The sequence below is a fragment of the Bufo gargarizans genome, chromosome 1, assembly GCF_014858855.1.
Source record: "Bufo gargarizans isolate SCDJY-AF-19 chromosome 1, ASM1485885v1, whole genome shotgun sequence".
Classification (NCBI taxonomy): Eukaryota; Metazoa; Chordata; class Amphibia; order Anura; family Bufonidae; genus Bufo; species Bufo gargarizans.
This window is the reverse complement of record NC_058080.1, coordinates 751,027,521-751,048,119: the sequence shown is the minus strand read 5'-3', so window position 1 is coordinate 751,048,119 and position 20,599 is coordinate 751,027,521. Positions and strand designations below refer to the sequence as shown.

The 20,599-nt window shown below is 43.6% G+C and overlaps 1 protein-coding gene across 1 annotated transcript; it reads left to right on the top strand.

Moving 5' to 3' along the window:
- Window positions 1-8,112: 8,112 nt before the first annotated feature.
- Window positions 8,113-15,861, top strand: LOC122925130 (gastrula zinc finger protein XlCGF17.1-like). Its single transcript, XM_044276658.1, has 3 exons — window positions 8,113-8,169; window positions 8,306-8,426; window positions 14,443-15,861. Exons 2-3 carry the CDS (start codon window positions 8,306-8,308, stop codon window positions 15,426-15,428), a joined length of 1,107 nt encoding a protein of 368 aa, XP_044132593.1. The 5' UTR covers window positions 8,113-8,169; the 3' UTR covers window positions 15,429-15,861.
- The last annotated feature ends 4,738 nt before the right edge of the window (window positions 15,862-20,599 follow it).

The window sequence follows — 20,599 nt, the reverse complement described above, 5'->3', positions numbered from 1 at the left end:
TCTGCTCATGTATCAGGGGGTGAGGGGGAGGCTCTGTGATGGGGTGAGGGGTCCTGCTTCGCCCTCCTGACTCCTGGAGATGGATGATGGGAGTCACACAGTCCCCCGATGTCTTCTTCACTATTGTGTACTCCTGTGGATGGAGAGAGACACTTAGGGAATAAACCCTTCAGGGGCCATGTGCTCACCTCCGGCCCTCTCCTCCTGGGTACAACGTGCCTACTTACCTTCTCATGGCTCCTACATCATGACTATTGGTCACTGGTCACATGACACATCACTCACCATACTGGGGGCTGATCTTCAGGTTCTCCATCACTTGGAAGGTCTGGAGGCCGTTCTCCAGGACCCTGGACTCTTCCTATCACTTCCTATGATGGATTCTCCTTCCCGATGTCTGACTTGTTACAGAATACAATAAAGAGGAGAGAAATCTAGAAAAGTTTACCTCTCCGCTCAGCAGGGAGATGATCTCCAAGGTGAGGTCTAATAGTCTTCTGCTGATCTCCTTCCTGTCCATCCTTGGTGGTCATTCAGGAGAAGAGGAGAGAACTGGAGGAGCTGGAGGCTTCTAGTACTGCAGGCGCCTTTATGAGGAGAGGAGAGGAAATCATCCAGGGGACAAGACCAGATGTCTGATAGAATCTCCAGAGGTGAAATGTCTGAGCTCTCCACCACACTGTCTCCTCACAGCTCATCTTACCTGCAGGCTGGAGGAATGGCTGATACCAGAGCGAACACGAGCCCTGACTACCGACCAGGACCTGCCCAATATCTGCTGCACTGCCAGAGCTGAAGGACCTGGGGTGATGTCACTGTCATGTGATCTATGTTGTGTTTAAGCCCCTCCCATGCCACTGATCACATGACAGTGATGTCATCACAGGTCCTTCACTACATCATCTCCTGTGCTGAGCCCCTCCCCCTGCACTGATCACATGACAGTGACATCACCGCAGGTCCTTCAGCTCTGGCAGTGCAGCAGATACTGGGCAGGTCCTGGTCGGTAGTCAGGGCTCTTGCTCTCTCTGGTATCAGCCATTCCTCCAGCCTGCAGGTAAGATGAGCTGTGAGGAGACAGTGTGGTGGAGAGCTCAGACATTTCACCTCTGGAGATTCTCCTCCATTACACACAAGGAATCCTTCTTCTCTCCTCAGCATAGTATGATGGGGGGAGGAGTAGTGCAGATAGTGGGGGTTGTCATCATTCACTAGCCCCTGACTGTCCTGGTGAGGGGCCCCTGCCTCCACGAGGATAATGAATGGAGCGGGGGCCCCGCCTGAGCTCAGCTCTCTCCAGTCTCTTCTCTAGGAGTTCTGGACACAGCTGAGCACAGCCCAGAGGTGGGACCTGCATCTATCACACATTTATCTCCTGTGGAGCCACCAGAAATCTCCATGTTGGAGCCCCTGGAATCCATGTGGTGGGGGCTCTGAGAAGCAGGGCCCCTCCAGGCTCAGGAAGTGCGGTTCTGGAGGTGACATCTGGTCTTGTCCCCTGGATGATTTCCTCTACTCTTCTCATAAAGGAGCCTGCAGTACTAGAAGCCTCCAGCTCCCCCAGTTCTCTGCTCTTCTCCTGAATGATCCACCAAGGATGGACAGGAAGGAGATCACCAGAAGAATATTAGACCTCACCTTGGAGATCATCTCCCTGCTGAGCGGAGAGGTAAACTTTTCTAGATTTCTCTCCTCTTTATTGTATTCTGTAACAAGTCAGACATCGGGAAGGAGAATCCATCATAGGAAGTGATAGGAAGAGTCCAGGGTCCTGGAGAACGGCCTCCAGACCTTCCAAGTGATGAAGACCCTGAAGATCAGCCCCCAGTATGGTAAGTGATGTGTCGTGTGACCGGGGACCAATAGTCATGTTGTAGGAGCCATGAGAAGGTAAGTAGGCACGTTGTACCCAGGAGGAAAGGGCCGGAGGAGAGCACATGGCCCCTGAAGGGTTTATTCCCTAAGTGTATTTCTCCATCCACAGGAGTACACAATAGTGAAGAAGACATCGGGGGACTGTGTAACTCCCATCATCCATCTCCAGGAGTCAGGAGGGCAGAGCAGGACCCCTCACCCCATCACAGAGCCTCACCCCCTGATACATGAGCAGAAGATCCTAGAACTCACCCATAAGATGATGGAGCTGCTGACTGGAGAGGTGACACTACTGGGAATGCTGGGAAATTCTCCAGTAACAGCACTGGAGGGGTCTGGGTGATGACGGTGTCATTGTGTTGTCAGGTTCCTATAAGGTGTCAGGATGTCACTGTCTATTTCTCCATGGAGGAGTGGGAGTATATAGAAGGACACAAGGATCTGTACAAGGAGGCCATGATGGAGGAGCACCAGCCTCTTAAATCACAAGGTAAGACCCGTCATGTGCAGTGTGTACACGTGTGTGCAGTGACATGTAATGGAGGAGCACCAGCCTCTTATATCACAAGGTAAGACCCGTTATGTGCAGTGTATACACGTGTGTGCAGTGACATGTAATGGAGGAGCACCAGCCTCTTATATCACATGGTAAGAGCCGTCATGTGCAGTGTATACACGTGTGTGCAGTGACATGTAATGGAGGCGCACCAGCCTCCTATATCACAAGGTAAGAGCCGTCATGTGCAGTGTATACACGTGTGTGCAGTGACATGTAATGGAGGAGCTCCAGCCTCTTATATCACAAGGTAAGAGCCGTCATGTGCAGTGTATACACGTGTGTGCAGTGACATGTAATGGAGGAGCACCAGCCTCTTATATCACAAGGTGAGACCCGTCATGTGCAGTGTATACACGTGTGTGCAGTGACATGTAATGGAGGAGCACCAGCCTCTTATATCACAAGGTAAGACCCGTCATGTGCAGTGTATACACGTGTGTGCAGTGACATGTAATGGAGGAGCACCAGCCTCTTATATCACAAGGTAAGAGCCGTCATGTGCAGTGTATACACGTGTGTGCAGTGACATGTAATGGAGGAGCACCAGCCTCTTATATCACAGGATAAGAGCCGTCATGTGCAGTGTATACACGTGTGTGCAGTGACATGTAATGGAGGAGCACCAGCCTCTTATATCACAAGGTAAGAGCCGTCATGTGCAGTGTGTACACGTGTGTGCAGTGACATGTAATGGAGGAGCACCAGCCTCTTATATCACAAGGTAAGAGCCGTCATGTGCAGTGTGTACACGTGTGTGCAGTGACATGTAATGGAGGAGCACCAGCCTCTTATATCACAAGGTAAGAGCCGTCATGTGCAGTGTATACACGTGTTTGCAGTGACATGTAATGGAGGATCTCCACAGTTTCTTCTCACATTACATTAGAGGCTCCGTGTTCTTTGTATGTCAGTCATATCCATAGACCTCCAGTCACATGATGGGAGCGTGTCCTTCTGCCTCCGTCGGGCCGGTATAGTAGACTACACTGCTCTATCAGAGACGTCCTGTAAAATCTGTGTTCTGCAGCGTATACAGTGTAGATTATTGTAGATATCAGGAAACCCTCCGCACATATGTTCTGCTGGAGGCTCAGATGTGGTGTGAACAGGTCCTTAATTTTATAAGGAGAGTCCATCATAGTGACTCGATACCTAATCGATACTTTTAGACCTGGATGGATTCGATACTGGGATTTACTATTCTCAGATACTAGGCTGGGCTACTGTGCAGCCAAGCATCAGTTGGAGGACATGGCACGCGCCGCTCTCAGAGCTCACCAAGTTCTCCTGAGCCGGCACAATGGAGAAGGAGGGAATAGGCACAATGGAAAAGAGAATAGTGGGGGGGGGGGGGAGCTGTGACCACTGCGCCACCAATGAATATTATTAAACCTTTAATACAAATATGGGCAGCGGCCGCCGGCAGTATCTATACCGAGCACCCGGCCTCAATGACAGGACATAGCGATTCATAAAGCCTCCGGTTCCGCATCTGAGGGGTTAATAGATGCTGTTCGGCTGATCGCCGCGCCCTGTCATTGAGGCCGGGTATGTAATAGCGCCAGCACCCGCAGCTTACTTTGTATTTAGTTTTATTATATTCATTGGTGGTGCAGTGCACCCCTCCTCCCAACCCAGTATTATAATCATTGGTGGCCCAGTGGCCACAGGTGCTCCCTTCCCCATCTCAGTATTTGTATTGGTGGCAGCTTCCGATAGGAGCCCCAGCAGTAAAATCGAGGGGCTCTGATCGGTTACCATGGCAGCCAGGACGCTACTGAAGCCCTAACTGCGATGGTAATCTCCCTGCTGCTGTGTGCACAAAGTCCAGGGAGCAGGGAGAGTATGAAGTCCTATTCACCCTAATAGAGTTCTATCAGGGTGAATAGGACAAGGGTTCTAGCCCCATAAGGGGGCTAAAAGTTATTAAATAAAATGTAGAATTTTTTTTTTTTAAACCAAACATTAACCCCTTCTACCCCAGGCCAGTTTTCACCCTTCTGCCCAGGCCATTCTTTGCAAATCTGACATGTGTCACTTTATGTGGTAATAGCTTTGGAACACTTTTACTTATCCAAGCCATTCTGAGATTGTTTTCTCGTGACACATTGTACGTCATCGTAGTCATAAATTTGAGTCCATATATTTAACCTTTTATTTGTGAAAAAATCCCAAATTTACCCAAAATTTTGAAAAAATCATAAATTTTCACATAGAAAATTTAGTAGATTTAGGGAATCAGAAGGGTTATTTTGATTGAAAGGAAACAGAGGAGTAGAGAAGAAAGAGAGGGAAGGAAAAGGAGAGGTAGGTGGGGAGGACAAGGTGGGGGGGTTGGGAGTGGGAAAGGATGGAGAGAGGAAAAGATTGTGAATAGATCTGTGTGTGGATCTGGGAAAGGACAAGGCGGGACGATGTGAGAGGTCTTGGCGCCAAGAGATACCCACAGATATGATGAAATAGAATTAAGGGAGAAAAAGAGTGGATGACACCTACTGGGGCTGCTCACACCCAATTGGACTGATAGTCCTCCGCGGCCTGACTCGCAGGTTGCAGCATGCAATAAATACGCAAAGAAAATGTCTAAAAGTCAGTGGAGCGCCCAAAGTCAAGGCAATACAAGCTAAACCCAATTAAGATTCAAGTATTTTGGTTACAAATATGATAATACTGTGACACAGTAGCGATATACAAAATGCCAGACTGCCACCCTCTTTTCTGACCCTTACAGGACTACAGTGAGCCTGTGTCCCACAGAAAGGGAGAGAGAGAATGGAGGCCTAATGTGTCCAATAAAAAACAACACAGAGAATAGGTGAAGGAAACACCACTTGTGTGGTCACCTAAAAAGTGTGCACCAACACTTGTGATCAGGCGACCACTGTGCGGTCCTTCAACCAACAATAAATAGGAGGAAATGTTCTGTATAGTGGAGAAATATTTGTAATGTTGTCATGTTTGGATCATTTTGAAAATTACATTTTATTTTTTGGGGACGTTAGAAGTTTGGAAGCAAATCTTGAAATTTTTCAGAAAATTTCCAAAACCACTTTTTAAGGACCAGTTTAGGACTGAAGTCACTTTGCGAGGCTTACATAATAGAAACCACCCAAAAATGACCCCATTTTAGAAACTACACCCCTCAAGGTATTCAAAACCGATTTTACAAACTTTGTTAACCCTTTAGGTGTTCCACACGAATTAATGGAAAATGGAGATTAAATTTCAGAATTTCACTTTTTTGGCAGATTTTACATTTTAATCTATTTTTTCTAGTAGCAAATCAAGGGTTAACAGCCAAACAAAACTCAATATTTATTACCCTGATTCTGCAGTTTATAGTAACACCCCACATGTGGTCGTAAACTGCTGTACGGGCACACGGCAGGGCGCAGTAGGAAAGGAACGCCATATGGTTTTTAGAAGGCAGATTTTGCTGAACTGTTTTTTAGATGCCATGTCCCATTTGAAGCCCCCCTGATGCACCCTACAGTAGAAACTCAAAAAAGTTACCACATTTTGCAAACTAGGGGATAAGGTGCCAGTTTTATTGGTACTATTTTGGGGTACATATGATTTTTAATTGCTTTATATTACATTTTATGTGAGGCAAGGTATCCAAAAAAATTTATGTTTTGGCACAGTTTTTATTTTTAACAACATTCATCTGACAGGTTAGATCATGCGCTATTTTTATAGAGCAGGTTGTTATGGACACAACAATATCAAATATGTCTACTTTCTATGATGTTTGTTTCAGTTTTACATAATAAAGCATTTTTGAAAACAAAAATTAGGTTTTTGTATCTCCATTTTCTGAACATCCTATTTTTTATTTTTCTGCCGATTGTCTTGTGCAGGGGCTCGTTTTTTGCAGGAAGAGTTGACGTTTTTATTGGTACCATTTTTGGGTACATATGATTTTTTTTGATCATTCATTATTACACTTTATGGGGCAAGGTGACCAAAAAATTGGTTGTTTTGGCGCAGTATTTAATTATTTATTTTTACAGCGTTTACCTGAGAAATTAGGTCATGTGACTTTTTTTTATAGAGCAGATCGTTACAGATGTGGTACAACCTAATATGTATACTTTTTCTTATTAATTCACGTTTTACACAATAATAGCATTTTTGAAACAGAAATAATGATGTTTTAATATCTCCATCGTCTGAGAGCCATAGCTTGTTTAATTTTTTGACTGATTGTCTAATTTTTTCCGGGATGAGGTGACTGTTTGATTGGTACTATTTTGGTGGGTATATGCCTTTTTGATCGCTTGGTGTTGCAATTTTTGTGATGTAAGGTGACAAAAATGGCTTTTTATTTTGACACAGTTTTTATTTTGATTGTTTTACGGTGTTCACCTGAGGGGTTAGGTCATGTGATATTTTTATAGAGCAGGTTGTTACGGATGTGGCGATATCTAATATGTATACTTTTTTTTTAATTTATTTCACTTTAGCACAATAATAGCAGTTTTGAAGCAAAAAATCATCATATTTTAGTGTCTCCATTGTCTGAGAGAGAGAGATTTAAAATTTTTTGACCAAATGTCTTAGGTAGGGTATCATTTTTTTGCAGGGGACATACGCCTTTTTGATCGCTTGCTGTTGCAATTTTTGTGATGTAAGGTGACAAAAATGGCTTTTTTTACACAGGTTTCTATATTTTTTTACGCTGTTCACCTGAGGGGTTAGGTCATGTGATATTTTAATAGAGCTGGTTGTTACGGACGTGGCGATACCTAATATGTATACTTTTTTTATGTATTTCACTTTAGCACAATAATAACAGTTTTGAAACAAAAAATGATGTTTTAGTGTCTCCATGTTCTCAGAGCTAAAGGTTTTTTATTTTTTGGGCTATTATCTTAGGTAGGGGCTAATTTTTTGATACCATAAAAGTTTAAATCACCCCCTTTCCCAATTTTACATATAAAATATAAACAATAAAAAAAATAAACATATTGCATATATCCGCGTCTGAAAAAGTCCAAACTATTAAAATATTTTAAAAAATCTCCTACGTGGTGAACTCTGTAACAGAAAAAAAAAAACTTGCAATTCGCCATTTTTTTGTCACCTTGTACCCCCAAAAAATATGATAGGATTGTTTTATTATGGGCCAGACGGTCCATAAAATGTGAAATGCACGTAGCTTTTTTGGCTTTTTATTTTTTCCGAATGGTTTCAAGTATCACAATACTTTTTTATGGTATCGAAATCTAATCAAAATTTTGGTATGGTGACAACCCTTCCATGCACTTTGACTAGCTGATTAACTTGGGTACATGTACTTTGGGTTCTTGCTGTAGAAAATGACCTGATAAGCAGGGTGTCATTGAGCTAGGATGATACCTTGACACCTTCCTGGTTGGTAGGGTGCTGCAGGGCCTTGACACTTAACACTGTATCCTCCGAATGTGGCCAAAAGTGATACTCACTCAAATAGACTAGAGGTAACTTCGGTCCTGTGGCCTGCTAGGTGCTGGGACCTCGGCACAGGTGGTGAGCAGCAGAATATTGCTATTTCCCCCGATAACTAAACCTAGAAGTGAAGGAGCTGAGAGAAGAGTCTGATCTATAGACGGATCTACAGGAGGCCATGTATTCAGTCACCGTGTGCTTGTGTCTCCACAGATGGATCCAGGAGGAGAAATCCACCAGAGAGATGTCCCCGTCCTCTGTATTCCCAGGACTGTCCGGAGGAGAAGGTCCCAGAGAATCCTCAGGTAGATGGAGCTGAGCCCTATACACATCTATATAGGGGGGTCCTGCGGTCCTAGAGGGGTCATAGATTGTTGGGGTCTCTTATGTGGATCTGTTAGATTTCCCACCTGTCCGCTGTATTGTACTGAATTGTTACAGATGACAAATCAAGAAGAAGATCTGATTATTATTAAAGTGGAGAATGAAGAAGAGAGGATGATGGGCGATCCCCCGTGTAGGAGTGAGGTGGAGGAGGACATTCCAGGAGATGTCACCACAGGTATGGAATCATGAATGGAGAAAGTGACTTCAGATTCTGTCCTTGGTGCCTTCAGGGCAGGAGGAGAATCTGATCACCGGCTGCTGCTCTTTGATTGGAGATGTCGCCATCACATCATGAAGTGTTCCCCCTTATCCAGCTGACAGTGATCTCTGATCAGGTTCTTCTCTGATCCCGGCTGTTCCTGCAGGACATTACGGTCAGTCACATCCAAACACACACTGGGGATAATGCTGATTCAGCTTTTATGTCTGTGCTGTCATGATGAACTACATGCCGCCAGTGACCTACATGTACATGTGCACATACCAGAGGCACAGTCTAAGGCTTCATTCACACAGTCAGTGTTTGGTCAGTGATTTCCATCAGTGATTTGTGAGCCAAAACCAGGAGTGGATCCCACACAGACATAAGGTAGAAGGGAAAGATCTGCACCTGTTCTGTGTTTTGGACCCGCACTTGGTTTTGGCTCAAAATCACTGCTGGAAATCACTGACCAAACGCTGACTGTGCGAATAAGGCCTAATAGGCTGCCGGTCAGTGGACTACTGCCAGACTATAATGCTGTGGAAAACTATGTAATCAGGGGTGCACCACCAATGAGGCGAGGTGAGGCGATTGCCTCAGGCACCATCAGGCAAGAGGGGGGCAACGAAAGGGGGATTATAGGTTTCTGCAGTATAGTATTGGGAAGCACAGTGGGCACAGTAAGTGGCGCTATATTAGGCCCCCTGCACACGAACGTGTGTGCCCCGTGGTCGTGCTGCGGCCCAACGAACACAGTCCGTGGGACAGCCACAGCGGATTGCTGACCCATTCACTTAAATGGGTCCGGAATCAGGCCGTTCCGCAAAAAGATAGGACATGTTCTATCTTTTTGCGGAACGAAAGTACGGGACGAAACCCCACAGAAGCACTCCATAGTGCTTCCATAGGGTTCCGTTCTGTGCTTCCGTTCCGTACCATTCCGCATCTCCGGATTTGCGGACCTATTCAAGTGAATGGGTCCGCATCCGTGATGCGGAATGCCCACGGAACGGCACCTGTGTATTGCGGATCCGCAAATGCGGTCCGCAATACAGCAACGGGAAGCACACGTTCGTGTGCAGGGGGCCTTACCCTGTATTTTTTGTAGCTCTGTATGTAATGTTTTCCAAGTATGTCTTTAACAGTAGGGCTGGAGGGAAGGGGTTAGCTTAAGAAATTGCCATTGGGGGGTTAGGGCACAATTTCAGTTTTCGCCTCAGACAGCAGAAAGGCTAGGTGCACCCCTGTATGTAATCCAGAGCATTATCGGAGGATCAGAGGACCACAGCTTCTAGTCTCTAGGAGGGCAAAAAAATAAAAGTAAGATTCTGTTTAATGAACTGAAATTGTAAGAACGAAAACACAAAAAGAAGTATTAGGTCATCAAAGGGGTGTTAAGTTTTACAAACGTCGTTAACCCTTTAGGTGTTCCACAAGAATTAATGGAAAATACAGATACAATTTCAAAATTTCACTTTTTGGGCAGATTTTCCATTTTAATATTTTTTTCCAGTTACAAAGCAAGGGTTAACAGCCAAACAAAACTCAATATTTATGGCCCTGATTCTGTAGTTTACAGAAACACCTCATATGTGGTCGTAAACCGCTGTACGGGCACACGGCAGGGCGCAGAAGGAAAGGAATGCCATACGGTTTTTGGAAGGCAGATTTTGCTGGACTGTTTATTTTGACACCATGTCCCATTTGAAGCCCCCCTGATGCACCCCTAGAGTAGAAACTCTATAAAAGTGACCCCATCTAAGAAACTACACCCCTCAAGGTATTCAAAACTGATTTTACAAACGTCGTTTACCCTTTAGGTGCTCCACAAGAGTTATTGGCAAATGGAGATGAAATTTCAGAATTTCAATTTTTGGGCAAATTTTCAATTTTAATCCATTTGTTCCAGTAACAAAGCAAGGGTTAACAGCCAAACAAAACTCAATATTTATTGCCCAGATCCTGTAGTTTACAGAAACACCCCATATGTGGCCGTGAACGGCTATACGGGCGCACGGCAGGGCGCAGAAGGAATGGAATGTCATACGGTTTTTGGAAGGCAGATTTTGCTGGACTGTTTTATTTTACACTATGTCCCATTTGAAGCCCCCCTGATGCACCCCTAGAGTAGAAACTCCAACAAAGTGACCCCATTTTAGAAACTACGGAATAGGGTGGCAGTTTTGTTGGTACTAGTTTAGGGTACATATGATCTTTGGTTGCTCTATATTACACTTTTTGTGAGGCAAGGTACAAGAAATAGCTGTTTTGGCACCGTTTTTTTATTTTTTATTTACAACATTCATCTGACAGATTAGATCATGTGGTATTTTTATAGAGCAGATTGTCACGAATGCGGCGATACCTAATATGTATCCTTTTTTTATGTACGTTTTACATAATGATTTTTATTTTTGAAACAAAAAAAATCATGTTTTAGTGTCTCCATAGTCTGAGAGCCATAGTTTTTTCAGTTTTTGGGCGATTGTCTCAGTTAGGGTCTCATTTTTTGCGGGATGAGATGACTGTTTGATTGGCACTATTTTGGGGGTGCATATGACTTTTTGATCGCTTGCTATTACACTTTTTGTGATGTAAGGTGACAAAAAATGGTTTATTTAGCTCAGTTTTTATTTTTTATGGTGTTCATCTAAGGGGTTAGGTCATGTGGTATTTTTATAGAGCCGGTGGATACAGACGCGGCGATACCTAATATGTATACTTTTTTTTTATTTATGCAAGTTTTACACAATAACAGCTTTTTTAAAACAAAACAAATGATGTTTTAGTCTCTCCGTATTCTCATTTTTTTTTTTTTTGGGCGATTGTCTCAGGTAGGGGCTCATTTTTGCGGGATGAGGTGATGGTTAGTTTGGTACTATTTTGGTGGGCGTACGCCTTTTTGATGTAAGGTGACAAAAAAATTGTTTATTTAGCACAGTTTTTATTTTTTATGGTGTTGATCTGAGGGGTAAGGTCATGTGATATGTTTATAGAGCTGGTCGATATGGACGCGACCATACCTAATATGTCTATATGTCTTGTCCCTATTTTTTACAATTATTTTTTTACTTTATTTTTGGAAAAGGACGCTTTTTTTTTTCACTTTATTATTTGTCCCACTCTGGGACTTCAACATTACAGGTAACCAAAAACTGTTTCCCTTATCCTTACTATGTAAGTGACCCAATATCACCTATAGCGTAACCAATAATTGATATATGGATCTAATTTAAATCGCAAATTACAACTCTAACACATGACTTTATACAAAATCAAAAGTTTTTATTGGTACATATAGAGTTGTAACCATTTCTGGCCACACAGACATTAAGAACACTTAAAATGTCACTCAGACTGCAGATGTGTGGTAATTACAGTACATATTAGTAAAGTGCAAGTGCCTACATATATACACCAAAAGGGTACAGTCAGTGCCTAAAAAGAGTATTGTCCAGTCCCACAATGTATTTCTCACAAGGTCCTACTATAGACCTAGGACCATATGGACATTAACTCACACTTTGCTGTATTCAGGCTAAATACAATAAACAGGAAGTAAAGCATACTGACCACGTATCCACCACAGCACCTACAGTCCGTGCCCCGACGCGCGTTTTGCCGTCAGCTTTTTCAAGGGGTAATGACAAACACTTAATAGCCGGGTTTATATCATCACTGGGGTGGGCGGAACAATCTCCATCTAACCAATGGACTAAAGACACGTTAATGGGAGGGCAGGGTACCAAAACTCCTCACCTGTATAGTCAGAATATACTTGCATCGTATGCTGTGGCGCACGAACCGCCGCGCACCTACGGTGCCTGCGTGCGCGGTCGCAGTGATGACGCAGGACGGCCGCGCTCAACAGAGCACTGGGTGTCTCACGTCAGAGCCAAGACCGCGCCAGCACGCCCGCGGCTGCGCAGAAGGACGCGCGCACTACGAGCGCCATATTGGGTGAGGGAAAATAATCATCATAAATCCTCTCTCAATCAACGTGTCTTTAGTCCATTGGTTAGATGGAGATTGTTCCGCCCACCCCAGTGATGATATAAACCCGGCTATTAAGTGTTTGTCATTACCCCTTGAAAAAGCTGACGGCGAAACGCGCGTCGGGGCACGGACTGTAGGTGCTGTGGTGGATACGTGGTCAGTATGCTTTACTTCCTGTTTATTGTATTTAGCCTGAATACAGCATAGTGTGAGTTAATGTCCATATGGTCCTAGGTCTATAGTAGGACCTTGTGAGAAATACATTGTGGGACTGGACAATACTCTTTTTAGGCACTGACTGTACCCTTTTGGTGTATATATTTAGGCACTTTATTAATATGTACTGTAATTACCACACATCTGCAGTCTGAGTGACATTTTAAGTGTTCTTAATGTCTGTGTGGCCAGAAATGGTTACAACTCTATATGTACCAATAAAAACTTTTGATTTTGTATAAAGTCATGTGTTAGAGTTGTAATTTGTGATTTAAATTAGATCCATATATCAATTATTGGTTCAACATTACAGGGTCTGATCCCTGTTTCAATGCAGCACGATACATCTGTATTGTGCTGTATTGAACTGTTAGTGTCTTACAGTGTAAGACGCTTACAGTTGCCTAGGAGACCCAGCCTGGGAGCTGGGCCTCCTAGGCTTCCGTACATGCCAGGGCCCAAGCCTTGGAATGGCTTGGGGCTGCCACGGCAACCATCGAGTCCCCGCCACAGCAGCGCGCGGGACCGGTGGATGAGATGAGGGAGCGCTGACCGCGGCATATGAGGGGTTAATCCACCGGCATCTGCGTTATCGTTGATGCTGGTGGATGCAGCAGGGATCCAACTGTCGGATCTCTGCCGCTGATCGCGGGACCGCACGTGGGGGAGAGGAACAACTGTAGGACGAGAACGCTAGTCCTCTAGCGCTAAGTGTCGGCGATTTAGGAAGAGCATTCTCGTCCTGTGTCGTTAAAGGGTTAATTACCTTTAAACAGTAAAAAGGTTTACAGATATCAAAACCATTTGACGCATAAAAAGTAATGAACTGCTCCACAAAATATATTATGATAGATCATCAGTATCAGATCGGTGGGGATTCAACACCCGGGACCCACGCTGATCAGCTGTTTGAGGAGGCACTTCTCACAGCTTGCCAAGCACAGAGCTGTACATAGTATAATGGCTGTGCTTGGTATCGCAGCTCAGCAGCATTCACTTTTATGGAGCTGCCCATAGGCCACGTGACCGATGAACATGTCGTCTCTGTCCTAGGAAAAGCAGCAAATTCGTGGGAGTTCCTGGCTTCAGACCCCTGTCGATCAGATACTAATGACCTGTCCAGAGCATAGCTCATCAGTATTAAAACCCCTTTAAGTTCCAGGTGGAGAGTGTGACATGGAGCCTTCTAGTGAGTACAACAACATCATCAGGTCTAAGATATTTTTCATAATGAATGTAGCTTGTGATGAGGAATGTGGTGATGGATCCTTTTAAGTCAAGCATGTCAAACTGCGGCCCTCCAGCTGTTGTAAAACTACAACTCCCACAATGCCCTGCTGTAGGCTGATACCTGTAGGCTGTCCGGGCATGTTGGGAGTTGTAGTTTTACAACAGCTGGAGGGCCGCAGTTTGACATGCCTGTTTTAAGTGAACTTCTACTATTAAAGTGATGGCCAATTGGTGTAAAAAGGGCAAAATGTGTTGAAATTGGCAGAATGCAGGGTTGGTTGCCAGACATGGCGGGACTTTTGACATTTTTGAATTTCATCAAGTCATGATGAACTGTATGTAATAAGTTCTGACTGGGCAGAGCAGAATCCAGCTTTATAAGGCTGGGATCACACATGCAGTTTTAGCAAAAGTGGATTCAGAATGAATGGATTATACAGTACCTCTCATTCCTGCTAGATCGGGGTCCAGCTTAATAGGAATTTTATAGGTTTGTCTACTGTTTTATGGAATAAAAAACACAACTATCATTATTTCATCTTAACAGAAAATCCCAGCAAGAATTCTATGGGAAATGTCATGGTATCAGCAGATTATAAAGCAGAAGATATCATGCAGCACCCGTCAGGAGAAAACTTTAATGTGCATCCAAGACTTCACAGTACAGATCTATCATATAATCCCCCTAATCATGAGGAACCTTCTCCTAGCCAGTCACAAATTGTTACCACAAGTACAGGTCAGAAAGAGCTTCAGCATGGGGAACAGTTCAGAAAAATCTCAGGTATTTCTACAGACAGAAGAATTCACACAGGAGAGAAGCCATATTCATGTTCAGAATGTGGGAAATGTTATAAAGACAAATCAAGTCTAGTTTGCCATGAGAGAATTCACAAAGGAGAGAACCTGTATTCATGTTCAGAATGTGGGAAATGTTTTGCAAAAAAATTACATCTTGTTACACATGAGAGAAGTCACACAGGAGAAAAGCCATATTTATGTTCAGAATGTGGGAAATGTTTTAGAGATAAATCAAGTCTTGGTAGACATAAGAAAATTCACGTGGGTGAGAAGCCGTATTCATGTTCAACATGTGGGAAATGTTTTATACAGAAATCAAGTCTTGTTACACATCAGAAAATTCACACCGGAGCAAAACCATATTCGTGTTCAGAATGTGGGATGTGTTTCACAGAAAAATCAAGTCTTGTTACACATAAGAGAATTCACACAGGAGAGAAGCCATATTCATGTTCAGAATGTGGGAAATGTTTTATAGATAAATCACATCTTAGTAAACATGAGAGAATTCACACCGGAGAAAAACCATATTCATGTTCAGAATGCGGGAAACGTTTTACACAAAAAACAGATCTTGTTAGACATGAGAGAATTCACACAGGAGCGAATCTGTATTCATGTTCAGAATGTGGGAAATGCTTTGCACAAAAATCAAATCTTCTTAAACATTATAAACGTCACACGGAAGCAAAACCATTTTCAAATGTCTTAACATACCAGGTTATGCCCTGATCTTAAATACTGTAAATAAGAAGGTTTATTTTTTGGTTGGAATTATCCTGGCTCTCCCAGACGACTGAATTCTATTTCTCTGAGATTAACTGTGACCGGCGTCCATGGAGGAAAACGTATTGTGGCTATAAGGAAGAGAAGAAGAGCCTTGTTTACTTCCAGAGCAGTGAAGATGAACTGTCCCCATGAACCTTTGCTTCTTATCACTGTATTCATACCTCTGCCAAAGTAATAATGGCACCAATGCTGAAGGACACATCAATCGATATCAGCTATACAATCCCGGTGGAGCTATCATGGCGATCTGCAGTCTGCAAAAAATATCTAGAAGTCCTCAGTTAGCGAAAGGTTATTTCATAGTCTCTGTGGAGTCCCGGGGTTATAATATGTCTGATGGACGGCTGCAGAAAGCCTCTCTAATAAAAGTTTTTTTATGTCACCTCCTCTTTTCGGTTGTTTAATTTGTTCTATAACCTGGGATTTCAATTGTGATATGGAATGGTTATGATTAGTGTTGAGCAACTTGAAGTTGATTAGCCGCAAAACCGAATTTCCTGGCACTTCGTGGTAAATTAATTTTCCCTGAAATGGCGGAAGCAAAAAAAATAAGTACATACTCACCTCATCCATTTGCGTGAGCTGTCGCGGCCATTATGATTGAAGCTACTATGCGAAATCTCAAGTGCGGTGATGCATGACGTCACCATGCCAGCCAGTGTGATGACGTCATCAGATCACTGCACGAGATTTCACACGTTGTCTTCAATCAAGATGGCCGTGACGGCCTTTATGCACATAAATGGGTAAGGGGAGTATTTATTTACCCAGGTTAAGCCCTGAAAGGCACCTGAAGGGTTCAATGACGAGGGCGGTGTGATCACCGTTCCCCGACGTTGCACCCTCTAAATAAAAAGAAATGCACCTTGTTGCAAAGTAATTTGTCACAAAAAGAATTTGGCGAAGAAGCCAAATCAAATTGTTCAAAACTTCGCTAATCACAAGTTATGATGGAAAAAATGGAATGGGATGGATAACAAAAGGTTTGTGGTCCGGATACCCAACTCGTGGTTGCTGGTGCAATCTTTTATGGTCTGCATGGTTTCACCTATGTACAAGCCACACGGAGACTTGGTCAGATTTATGACATTATAGGTGACACAAGTAAAGTGCCTGTTATCTTATAGGCTTTCCCTGTATTTGGATGATGAAAAAATTGGCCTTTAAAGGGGTTGTGTCATCTCAGACATCGGTAGAGTATGCCCCCATTGTCTAAAAGGTGCGGGTCTCACCTCTGGGACCCGCACCTATCGTAAACGGAACTAGCAAAGTCCCGGAGGACATACTGCACATGCACGGCTGCCCTCTATTAATTTCTATGGGGCTGCCGAAAATAGCCGAGCATAGAAATGAATAGGAGTGGTGGGCTCCCATTCACTTCTATTGGGGATTCAGAAAATGGCTGGCCACACCTTGGCCGGCCTCATGTTATGCTTCGTTTTAGAGATGGAGGCTTTTTCACATGCTCAAGTATTTGCGGTGCATAGCCCCTTCCTTTCTAATGATCATCTCCTCCGGTCTCTTCTGCTGTAATAAATAGTCCGTCACTATATGTCTCTCGGGGAAAGGGGGATGGGCACTATTAAAATGTATGGGCGGGTTTGCACTTGTGTTAGGGCAGGCATGCTCAACCTGTGGCCGTCCAACTGTTGCAAAACTACAACTCCCAGCATGCCCGAACAGCCTACAGCTATCAGCCTACAGCAGGGCATTGTGGGAGTTGTAGTTTTACAACAGCTGTAGGGCCGCAGGTTGAGCGTGCCTGCGTTAGGGTATTCCGTTACAGGTTCTGTTTATAACGGAATATAATGGAATTCGTAAGACTGAATGCAAAATGGTAGCCTTTAAGAGGCATTCCGTTTTGATCTGTCATAATAGAAGTCTATGGGCAGCACAACGGATCCGTCCTGGTTTGCGTTAAGTAGGACGGAAACCAGACAGATCCGTTATGCTGCCCATAGACGTCTATTATGACAGCTCAAAACTGAATGCCTCTTAAAGGCTTCCGTTTTGCATTCCGTTATAAACGGAACCTATAATAGAATACCCTAATGCAAGTGCAAACCGGCCCTAAGATCATATTCTTATCAGTCTTTTTCCTGAATAAATCAGTGAACAGACGGCCATCTTCATCTTTTATTATGGTGGTGTCCAAAAAATTAACAGAATACTTGTCCTATGTCAGTGAATTTCAGACCGTCACATGCTTCAATAAAGGTGTATCAGTGATATCTATTGACATATCCTTCATCATTGGCGTCTTTATTACTCTGTTAGGCCTCTTTCACACGGGCGAGATTTCCGCGCGGGTGCGATGTGTGAGGTGAACGCATTGCACCCGCACTGAATCCAGACCAATTCATTTCTATGGGGCTGTGCACACGAGCGGTGATTTTCACGCATCAAATCCCAGCATGCTCTACTTTGTGCGATTTTCACGCACAGGTTGCTAGGAGACGATCGGGATGGGGACCCGATCAATATATTATTTTCCCTTATAACATGGTTATAAGGGAAAATAATAGCATTCTTAATACAGACTGCATAGTATATTAGGGATGGAGGGGTTAAAAAAAAATCTATAATTTAACTCAATCCACTTGTTTGGCTTCTCTTCTGTCTTCATCTTTGCTGTGCAGTAGGAAAAGGACCTGCGGGGACCTATTGTACTATGCATTCTGTATGAAGAATGCTATTATTTTCCCTTCTTCAACTTCTGTGAAGAAGTTCGGGTACCAAACATGCCGATTTTTCTCACGCAAGTGCAAAACGCATTAAACTGTTTGGCGCTTGCGCGGAAAAATCGCGACGCACCCACATCTTATCCGGCCTAAAACCATGACGCCCGTGTGAAAACCATGACGCCCATGTGAAAGGGGCCTTACTGTTTTGGTTTGTTTATTTTTCATTTTCTTTGCTACATACCAGCGTCTGACATCACCTGTATGTCACTTAATTGTTCTTCCCATATAATACCATGTTTGTCTTGCACTGTGTGACTTATATGCAAGTGAGCCTCTAGGAGCAACGGGGGCGTTGCCGTTACACCTAGAGCCCTCTCCACTTTTATTGACACGAGCATGCAGGTGTGATTACGTTTTTTACTGCCTGGCCCTGTCAATCAATGTGGAGACGGCGCGGCAGTTGCACAGAGAGCAGAGCCTCTAGGTCAGGCATGTCCAAACTGCGGCCCTCCAGCTGTTGCAAAACTACAACTCCCAGCATGCCCTAATAGCTGTAAGCTATCCAGGCATGCTGGGAGTTGTAGTTTTGCAACAGCTGGAGGGCCGCACTTTGGACATGCCTGCTCTAGGTGTAACTGCATTGCTCCTAAGTTTTCTTCAGCTGCCAAGTGCACATGTAACAGGTCGCCCAGTGTCATAGGTACAGAACTGCTGACAGATGCCCTTTAATTGTTCTTCACATAAAATACCATGTCTGTGCTGCAAAAAGGCTGGACGGGTCAAAATCTGCTTCCTGACATTGCAATAACATACAATAAAGCATAAACTGAGGCTGAGAGTAAAACAGTCTAAATGCCAGATTAAAGTTGGTCAATATGTGATTTTTGGGTTTCTCATGTCCGTATCATGTAGAGAAAGTTAATACAAGGCTCATACTAGTGTATTGCGATTGTCCATATTGCTTCCTTTGCTGGCTGGATTCATTTTTCTATCACATTACACACTTCTCATATCCAGAGGTTACGACCACCCTGCAATCCAGGAGCGGTGGCCGTGCTTGCACTTTATAGAGCGTCTGGGGGCGAGAAAGAAGGTGCTCATAGGGGTAAGTATGTAAGACATCTCAATCCCTAAAGTGATGTGTGTACGCTCACCTGCATTATGGTGCCGAGTGCATTGGAAATGTAGGATTTGTAGGTGGCGATAATGAGGTCGTTGCAGCCAGTGCCAATGTGTTTGGATGAAATCCTACGGATATAGGTCGCCACCCGGCCGGAGGAATATCACAAGAGCAGGAGGGCGAGAAGGGGAGGTGCACCCATTGGGTTCCAAACAACTGGTTGAGGCAGGAAACAACCAGCAAATGGATAAAAGGAGTTTTATTAGTGGTAATTTTCAAAACAGACAACGCGTTTCGGGGTTCCAGGACCACTTTATCAAGTCTAAAACAGCATGAAAAAGGATAACGTGAAACACCAGAGTGAGAGAATTAAATGAGACGGGTGGAGATTTTTGGAGGTAGTGTATGCGGAATTAACATTTGATAATTCATACATAGAAACCTTAGTGACCACTAATACGCCTTTTTACTGACGTAAACAAATGGGGTTTTAGCTAAACAGCTGTCTTTAATCAATCATTACATGTACCCAAAATGGCGCATTACAAACTATAACTTGTCCTGCAAAAAAAATAAGACCTCATACAAGCACAAAAAAGTTATAGCTCTTGGAATGTGATTTGTAAAAAAATGTGCATGGTCACTTAGGGGTTAAAAACGGCTGATTGTGTCCATATATCATGTGCAGAATCATCAATTATAAGTTCAAACTAAATATGGTAGGGACTCCTCTTACTGGTTTTGCACGTACATCAATTCATTTATTAACATCAAACATAAATAAAACGATTGATCATTTTTTATTTTTTTTTGCACTATATGATACCTCGATTAGCCGTTCTGCGTTGATTTTACATTGCGTTGTATTAATAGGAAAAAAAGACGTCTTGCCGTTCAGCGGTGAAGTTACATTGCTATACAGCCATTTACGGGGTGCATTAATAGGATAGATACGTACGTCCTATTCGCAGTTATGCTGTGATTTTACATTGTTTTACATTTTTTGGAGGGTGTATTAAGGGTACTTTCACACTACCGTTATTCTTTTCCGGTATTGAGTTCCGTCCTAGGGGCTCAATACCGGGAAATAAATCAGTTTTATCCTAATGCATTCTGAATGGAGACTAATCCGTTCAGTATGCTTCAGGATGTCTTCAGTTCAGTCACTCTTACGGTAATTTCTCCGTCCAAATTCCAGAATGTCGGATCCGGCATTATTTTCCATTGAAATGCATTAATACCGGATACGGAACCAAGTGTTCCTGGCAAAACGGATCCAGTTTTCCGGTCTGCGCACACCTTTAAAAATG